Source organism: Chrysemys picta, chromosome 3, assembly GCF_011386835.1.
Source record: "Chrysemys picta bellii isolate R12L10 chromosome 3, ASM1138683v2, whole genome shotgun sequence".
NCBI lineage: Eukaryota > Metazoa > Chordata > Testudines > Emydidae > Chrysemys > Chrysemys picta.
Window position 1 is genome coordinate 194,893,316 of NC_088793.1, and position 9,301 is coordinate 194,902,616.

The 9,301-nt window shown below is 44.7% G+C and overlaps 1 protein-coding gene across 28 annotated transcripts in view; it reads right to left on the reverse strand.

Moving 5' to 3' along the window:
* Positions 1-8,170, reverse strand: part of EHBP1 (EH domain binding protein 1) — a 326,704-nt gene extending 318,534 nt beyond the window's left edge. For 26 of the 28 annotated variants that reach the window (XM_065589736.1, XM_065589735.1, XM_065589729.1 and 23 more), the window contains exons 1-2: positions 7,807-8,077; positions 5,925-6,351 (exon numbers count right to left, since the gene is read on the reverse strand). In XM_065589736.1, the coding sequence (XP_065445808.1) occupies positions 5,925-6,028 (104 nt within the window). In that variant the 5' untranslated portion in view covers positions 6,029-6,351; positions 7,807-8,077. Of the gene's footprint in view, positions 1-5,924; positions 6,352-7,806 lie in introns of all 28 variants that reach the window. The other 2 variants (XM_065589733.1, XM_065589717.1) reach the window with 2 other exon arrangements.
* Positions 8,171-9,301: the final 1,131 nt, after the last annotated feature.

Genomic DNA, 9,301 nt, shown 5'->3' on the forward strand with positions numbered 1-9,301 from the left:
TAGCAGGGTGCTGAGTGCACTGGTTGGCTCCTATTGAGCATGCAAACACAGACTGAGCATGCTCAGTAACATCTGCTGAAGGGGCCCAGAAGCAAAATTGGGGAGGGAGGGAGTGCATAAGAGCAGGGGTTAAGCCCATGGATGAGGCACTGCCAGGGGGTGGCAGAAGGCAAAACCCTGGAACAGGGAGGGGCAGAGGGGGTAACAGTTACTTTGATAGGGTGAGACACCTGCAGCGTTTTCAAAAATAGGGTGGGGAGGGAGGGAGAGCGACTTTTTTATTTCCCCTCCCTCAGAACAGTCCCAAGGCTCTGTTTTTCAAGGCATAGGCATCCCAGTGCCTAGACACAGCAGCTCTTCTCTACCAGATATAACATACTGAGGTGCTGCAGGAGACTTGATTCCATGAAATATTTCACACACACACCCCCCAAAAAAAGAACCTGTCACACATTCTGAGTATTTAAATGAATCCCTTATCAGTTTATATGTCTGCATAAAGTCTCCTACCAGTTCATAAATCCGTCTTATCTGCTGCTGTAATTCCCTAACCTGCACTCCCTTTGTTGTAATCCATTTTAAATATAGTTTTGCTCCTTCGATTTGTTTACTTTTTTAAAATGTTATTTATTACTTTTAGCACTTCATCATTTACTTTTGTCAAGACTGTGAAGACGGATGTCATTGTGCTATTTAATTTATATTTTAATAGCAAACACGCATTGAAAATATTTATAAGCAAATAGTTGCTAGTATTTATAGCAATGACATCTGTGTTTCCAGCATAGCACTTCCTATGTGTTTATTGTGATCTTTAATTTGGAATTTTTAATTCTAAATTTTTTCTCTTTCTTTTTATAGCACAAGTTTATTCTGTAGGACCATGTGACTTCCAATCTATTTCCTAGCCTGGTGTCAAAACTTCTTCATTTTCATTTGTTCCACCAATGGAGATTGCCTTTCTCACTGTTACTTTGCCTCTCAGCCAACTCTTAGTGCTTTTTTACGTCACTGCTTGCGTGTAGAACAATATACTATCTCATATTAAATCCTTCTCAAAGGCAAACATCTACTGTAAGTTTTACTGAACATAAGAATGGCCGTACTGGGTCAATAATGGGCCATCAAGCCAGTGTCCTGTCTTCCAATAGTGGTCAATGCCAGATGCTTCAGAGGGAATGAATAAAACAGGCAGTCATTGAGTGATCCTGTCATCCACTCCCAGCTTCTGGCAATCAGAGACTAGGGATACGCACACCTAGAGCATGGGGTTTCGTCCCTGACCATCTTGGCTAATAGCCATCGATAGACCTGTCTGTCCTCCAGGAACTTATCTAATTCTTTTTCGAACCCAGCTATAGGTCCATGATTGCTTGACAACCACAAGAATTCAAAAATCATGAGGTATACACCCCCAAGTCATGATTTTTTTTTTTTTTTAAAAAGATCAGTGATACTGGTTCCTTTTATGTGTCTTTTTGTTCCTGAGCCATTAAGTTGCAGGACACCCAGATCCACAAAAGTAGGAGTCTAAACCCCTGAGTGAATCTTGGCCTTGCCTCAGATTTTTGCTGTTACCTCTCCCAAACAATTCATATATCCAAGGCCATATCTACACTACAAACTTACGTTAACTCAAGTTATGTCAGCATACAGTCACCGCAGCTAGTATGTCACTTGTGTGCATGCCTACTTGACTCCTTGTGTCCGCTGTGAGTGTTCTCACCAAGAGCGCTTGTACTGATTCAGAGTGCGGTGCACTATGGGTACGTATTAACCACCTGTCACAATTTGCTGCCTCTCACAATTATCATCCTCTGGTCTAGGGGTAGCAAATTTGTGATGGATGGTTGATGCCCTATCACAATTTGCTACTTCTGGACCAGATGATGGGATAGGTGAGAGGGAGCAAATTGTGACAGGTGTACCTGGGAAGGCACACCCCACAGTTTGAAAAACTCCATGCTAAATGGAAGGCAGAAATCTGGGGAGGCATTTGACCCCACAACTCCACAAGTGCACTCCCCCTCACCCCACCCCCCCGTGTCACCTCTAAGTGGCACAAATACACTTGCTCACCCCAGGTGCTAAAATGCTTAGTTACAGCTCTGTGGTCACTTATTATTTCCTGTCATAATCTCAATGTTTTTAACAGTGAATGTGTTGCCTCTTGGTATTAGAAGAATCTGATATGAAACAATACATAAGGAGCTTAGCAACATGTTTAAAATCAACTCTGTAAGATTCAGGCCTATCTCAGTGGAAGCGTAGTTATTATATATATTGCGGTAGCATCTTGGGGGCCTAGTTAGCCCAAATTTGCTAGGCAACATATAAATGAGCAAAATAAAGACAGTCCTTGCCACAGAGAGCTCACGGTCTAAGGGGATATGAGCAATTTCATTTCTTATACAGTATGGCCGACACGAGTGCATTTCCAGACGCTCAAAGCAATCACACATTTACAGGGGAGCTTGGTTGGTTGGATTCTTCCATCAAGACTGACTGAGCTAGACATGCAATCTAACAGAGTCATCAAATTACTCCCTCCACAGGTTCTAAATACATTAATGTTTCAGATAGAGAAAAAGTTTTGCTCTGGCAACCCAGATAGTGAATAGATGTTGTAACCAACCAATGGCTGTTCAGGGGGCCTATATGAACATGAGTTTGGTGGTTTTCAGTCCAATTCCCACTGACTAAGTGTCCACACCATAAAAAGCAGACCACCGCCATTTGTACTAGATAGACTCAGAAGCTGGGCCAAGGACTGAATGGACAGAGGATAAGCTATCCCCTCCCTACTATACGTACTTCATCCAGGTTAAGGCTGAAATACATTAGTAAGGCTGCAAAGCCTGTACTTCCCCCACCTGTTTTAGGGTAAGCAGGGGATGTCAGACACCAGGGCTATCAAGCCAGCACCTTTTATATGCATTAAACTCATGTGATTTATGTAAAAATATCAAATTTTTGAGGTATCTAGAGTCACAAATCCACATTAAAGACACAGACCATTTTTTTTTAAATGTAGGGAATCTAAATTAGTGACCTGATTTTCAGAGGTGCTGAACAGCCATAACTCTTAAATGCTTCAGTGGGAATTTACAATGCCACATTTGAGCCCAGAAAAGGCAGATCTGTTCAATTGAATGCCTGAAAATAAGATTTTATAATGAAGTGCTAACATCTTTAAATATACCATCATAATTAATAAAGTGATCAATGATCTCTCTGGAAGTAGCCGTCTATAATCATTAATAGCAGCAAGCATGAGAAACTATATAGACCAGGAAAAGCAAGACTGAAAATCCCTTTACTATGCTGGACATATGCTGTTTACCTAGAAATAATCCAATTAAAGAGTAAAGCAGCAACACAAGAGTGTCTGTGACCTCCAACATAAACAGCATAGCTACCAGCTTGAGGACCGAGAGTATTCCAACCACCACATGAAAATTCAGATCAATACAAGAAAAACAATAAACAAAAATTTACTCCAAAACAAAATGAAAGGTATTAGAACTTTGCAAGAATACATCTAGTGTTGCACAGTGCAACTGACCAATTACAAAACAATGAAATTCACAAAATAAATCCATTTTTGAGAAGAACAAAAGATTATTTCTTCTTATCTTCAACTTGTAAATAAGCATTCTTCCTGTTGAGTTCATAGACAATCTTTTCTCCCAGCCATATGTTGCTTTGATTGTGTTTATGACTGCATTGTCATTTATTTTAAAATATGAATGGATCATTATTTTCTTACAGAACCACAGTATTGTTGGAGTGCCAATACATTAAAATAAGACTTAGTGTTTACTACATTTCCCATCAAAGGGCACTTACAACATCGACCTAAAAGAATATACTGTAGCCCTGTTGCTCCAATGCCGCATCATATACACATTAGGCCTGACTTCAGAAAGAGGCAGGGCAGAGGCAGTTAGTTTCTCATATTTTGTTGTCAATCATGCCAATTCTGCTCTTTAAACCCAGCCATAAACTCAGATGCAAGCTTAAAAAAGGACAGCGTTGCTCACCAACACACAGAAATTAGTGTCTATTTCAGAGGCAGAGAAAGCTGTACTTAAAATGTTATAAAAATATTTTTATCATTCCTGTGTTTTATACAGAATTTCCACTTGTGGAAGAAACATTTAATTTTAACTCTCATGCTTATGGAACATTTTTATCTTAAGACGGTTTCCTCTTTTTTAAAAGTGTAGAGGAGTCTACAAATCAAGTGATTGTATAGGGTGAGTTTGCTTTATTTGTTAAAAGACGTATCTCTGAAACATTTCACAACAGTGTGGTTATCCTGGTTACCAATGTGGCCCAGATCCTATAAACATTTACACCAAGGTAGTAAATTTTTTTGTGTCACGGTCCAAATTTCTTGATCAAGGTGTAGTCATGGTCTAGACTCCAGAGAAACATTTTTCAGGCTGCAATAACAATAATGACAATAAATAAATAAAAAGATTTAGCAGTCCATTCAAAAGCGTCTGGGGGTCTGGATTTGGCCCGCAGCCTGCCTATTGACTGCCCCGATTTACACCTATCGGGAGTGTGGAACGGATGACACTACCCACATGAATTAAGTTGTGTCAAACTTAGTTTAGCTTTGTTGTCCAAGCCTAATGCAATGTAAAAAAAGTAACAGAAGCACAAGTGGTAAAATAGGCTTGATACAGTAATTACTGGGTCAGATTCTATCGCCTGTTCTATACAGGAGATCAAACTAGTTGATCGTAATGGTTTCTTCTGGCCTTAAAAAACTATTAAAATCAATTAGATTTTCTTGATTGTAAAGATTATTAAAACTGAAATATCAAAAGTGCAGAGAACGCTTTTAAAAGTGATTTCTAATTTGACAGTGCCCCTTTAAGATAGGGGTAGTATTATGATTCAAGTATGTTTGATTGATATTTCTAACAATTTAACTTAGCAGAAGCAATTACTCATAACTACTAAAAGCATCCAATGCTAGTGCCAAGCTGGCCAACAAGAAAAGCAGCCAATAATAGAAACTAAGTTTTAAATTTGCTACAGATGATTTACAGCGCCGTTTTGGAATTTTTCAAGTACGCTCACTTCTCACTGACATTACAGAATTGAGTCCATTATGAACATGAAAAATAATGCAAGCCTTCCTGGCCTACTAATAGATAACTTCAGTTTTAGTATAATATATTTTAATGTGATTTTTTTGTCTTTGCATAGTAAAACAAGAAACACCAAAAACAAAACCTAGATCCTGGTCCTCCATGCAAAACAAGACCAAAAAATCCAATCAGCTCTAGGAGTCCACTTTGCATAAGGAGAGAGGTGTGACTGAGACAGACCCATACAGTTAATTGCTTGCTGCAGTCTAGCCAGCTCTAAATATGTTCCACTGGGCCATTACAGCACGAAATTCTTGTCTGACTCAGCAAATAACTCAAATAATTCCCAAGGCTCTGTGTCCTCACTCTTCACATTCAAAAGATGGAAGGCGAAAGAGGTCTTTAGGCAAGAAAAGTCATATCTACCCAGAATAAAATAAGATACACTATCACTCTGAAAAATGTGTCAAATCCCTATATCCCTTTGATGTTACAGTTGGCTTATCACACCCATCTCGGAGACTTGTGTTGACATTTGGAAATGTTTCCGTTAAATAAATAAATAAATGAATAAATAAATAAGGCTGCTAAAAATCAAAGTTCATATCTAATAAATGCACAGTCTAAGACTGCAGCAACCGCCTAAGATGATCAAACTAGAGTGCAATAATTAACCCCATGGGGGTGGAAGGCACTTGTTAAGAGAGAGATCTGCACCCCACCCAGAAGCTTCTGCACTAAAGGAGGGAAACCACATAGTTGAACAGGCAACAGCCATGCTCCAGCATCAGCAACTCACTTGACCACACTTCTTACCATTTCTTGGTGCACTCGACCATCAGCTCCTGGTAAGAGGCCACAAACTGGAACTTGGATGCATGTTTCCCAACACGTTGCAGTCTCTTCCAAACTGAAGCCATGATGACGAGGAGAAAATATCAGAGTCCAACACACAGCTGCAGCTCTTGGATCTAGCAAAGCAGGTTTAACAGTGCATGTGCCCAATGCTCAGGGTTCTACATATAAATACACCAAAAACGATGCACAAGAAAAAGCTTGAGGTTACGTTTAGGACTCATGTTCTCTCTCTCCCTTTCACAGGGTAAATCCCAGTCTAGGTGAATGGCACATTATTGGCTGGGAGCATCATGAGACATGACTGGGTGAATGAGTGATTGAAAAGAAGTTCCCTCATGGAGTCATCATTCCTTCTCATGCGCTGGGTGATGTGCAGACTGCCAGACTGGAAAACAAAGCAGAAAGTGGGAGAAATAGTGGTTAATGTGTTACACACTATGATGTTGCAACTGTATGCAACCTTGTACCTTTCATCCATAGAGAACTACAACACAAACACGCACCTTCCCCCAAATAAATAAATAAATAAATAAATAAATAAATAAATAGAATAAAAATGCAGTAGCAATTTCAGGAATGCAAAGTCCATCTGGAAATATATCAACACGTCCTTTTATCAGCACCACCACCAACAAAAAAGGGCAGGTCAGGGCCATCCTAAAGCCTTATGAAGCATCTCCTGGAAGCAGTGTAGAGCAGCTGAGGTGCTGCCAATATGCACCCAGAGGGAGGGACAGACGGGAAGCAAAGACAAGTTCTTTGTCTTCCAGCTGATGACAAAAGGTGTAACAGTTGTTTCCTCCCCCCACTTTTCTCCCCAGAGGAGTGTTTGCACACACTGTATGCAAGAGGGTGTTGATGCTGTAAATGTTCATGCTAAGGGAAAGAGGAAACAGGGATATTTCTTGAACCAGGGCTGCCTAGGATCCCCATCTCCCTCACTGCATTGAAACGCTTCTCCCTCCTGCCCAGAGAAATAAGAAATGGTGAAACATGCATCATCTCTAGGAAAAGGACAGAGGCATGCAAGGGATGGCTAAATCCCCTCCTCCTGGGCAGGGGATCTGCTAGGTGCGAGGGGTGAAATCTCTGGTCTGTAAGAGGCGGAAGGAAAGGCTGATGCCCTAGGTGGGAGATGGGATAGGATGAAATGGGGGGGAGGGTTGGTGGGAGATGGGATAGGATGGGATGAAATGGGGGGGAGGGTTGGTGGGAGATGGGATGGGATGGGATGAAATGGGGAGTGAGGGTTGGTGGGAGATGGGATGGGATGGGATGAAATGGGGAGTGAGGGTTGGTGGGAGATGGGATGGGATGGGATGAAATGGGGGGGGGGAAGGTTGGTGGGAGATGGGATGGGATGAAATGGGGGGGGGGAAGGTTGGTGGGAGATGGGATGGGATGAAATGGGGGGGGGGAAGGTTGGTGGGAGATGGGATGGGATGAAATGGGGGGGGAAGGTTGGTGGGAGATGGGATGGGATGAAATGGGGGGGGGGAAGGTTGGTGGGAGATGGGATGAAATGGGGAGGGAGGGTTGGAGGGAGATGGGATAAAATGGGGGGGGGGAGGGTTGGTGGGAAAGCTCTCCTTGCTGAGCGCGGCCCCCAGGAGGCATTTCACTGCCTCACCAGACATGTGTCACTGTAACTGATGAGCTGCTAGCTCCAGTCCCCGGCAAAGCAGCTGGCCCAGCTGGGGGCAGGACCAGAGCCCGGGATGAAGCTGCCTGGGGCCGGCAGCGAGGGGGCAGGATGCAGAGGGATTCCCGGGGCGGGGGGGGGAGGGGGGGGGACCCAGCCGGCACGAGCAGCCAGGGGCCCTGCCCCTCCTCTACCTACCTTCCTGCGGCTCCTCACACAGCTAATCCCGGCCAGGCTGGAGCGGGCACCACGCACCCCACGGGGCTAGCGCCGCTGCCCATTACCGCAGCGGCACCCGGGGACCGGTCCATTCCTCCGAGGGCCACATGGCACAAACTGCTCCAGGCGCCTCTGTCCCCCCTCCCCAGTACAAGGAACAATCCAGGGCTCCCCGCAGCCGCTCACTCCACAACCATCACCCTCCGCCTGGAGAACTGCGCCGCTCACACGAACTTGCCCCCGCGCAACCGAACCTCACTGCTCTGTGGACGCCATTGGCAGAGGCGTGAGCCTGCCCAACAGTGCGAAAGATAATTGGCTGAGGACTGACGTCAATCATTCATGGGCAGAGACGGGGACCGTGCATAATGAGGCGAGGAGAGGAGGGGTCCTGGATCGCACTCTGATTGGCTGCTGTGCTTGAGGGCGGGGTTGTTTTTATTGCGGAGCTTGGTGACTGGTGAATGACGGTGTCAATGAGAGAACGATATAAAGCGATTGGTTGATGTCTCCCAGGTGTCGGGTTGATCCAGGGAAGGAGGCGGAGAGTGAGGAGTTGTCACTCTGGGGGAGGGGAAGTGACACGAGCGAGCGTGGCTGCTTCTCTGGCATGAGGGGAGGGCGAGACGGAGATTCCCTCACAGACGGACCCTGTCCCCCATCTCGCTCACTGGGGGGGGCTCCCTCACGCAGACTCTGCCCCGGCCCCCCCCCGCACAGACCCGGGAACCCCGTCACTGGGTGGGTTCCCCTCACACAGACCCTACCCCGGGCCCCCCCCTCGCACAGACCCGGGGACCCCGTCACTGGTGGGGGGTTCCCCTCACACTGCCCCTGCCTCTCTCCCTCAACGGGGGCGGGGAGACTCCATTCCTGACACGGACCTTGCCCCGCCCCCCTTCACTGGGGAGGGAAAGCGCCTCACACAGACCCTGCCCCCCTCCCCTCCTCCGCACTAGGGTAGGGGGTTAGGCTCCATCATGCAAATGCTGTGCAAAATTTAAAATTAATGCTTCCTACCACTTGACAGCAGGGATGCCAGACAGTTACAGCACTTATTTGGTGTAACTTATGGTTTGCAAGTTACCATCTTTGAAAGCAGGTTTCAGAGTAGCAGCCGTGTTAGTCTGTATCCACAAAAAGAACAGGAGTACTTGTGGCACCTTAGAGACTAACAAATTTATTAGAGCATAAGCTTTCGTGGACTACAGTCCACATCTTTGAAAGCAGTCACTAGCAAGATGCAGTAGCATTGCTTTGCTTTGGTGCTGAGTGCCTACTGAAGGGCTTGCCTACTTAAACTGGTTTATTCCTTGCATCAATCGCTTTAGCTTGTGTGGAATTAAGCTCAAGTGATTTTAAGTGAGGGTTAAACCAGTTTAAGCGCATCTCCAGTAAGGGCTTGCACTGGTTTTAATTGCATTGATTTAAAATCAGGGTAGGTAAACTGGGATGAAGGACTGAATATAGCAAG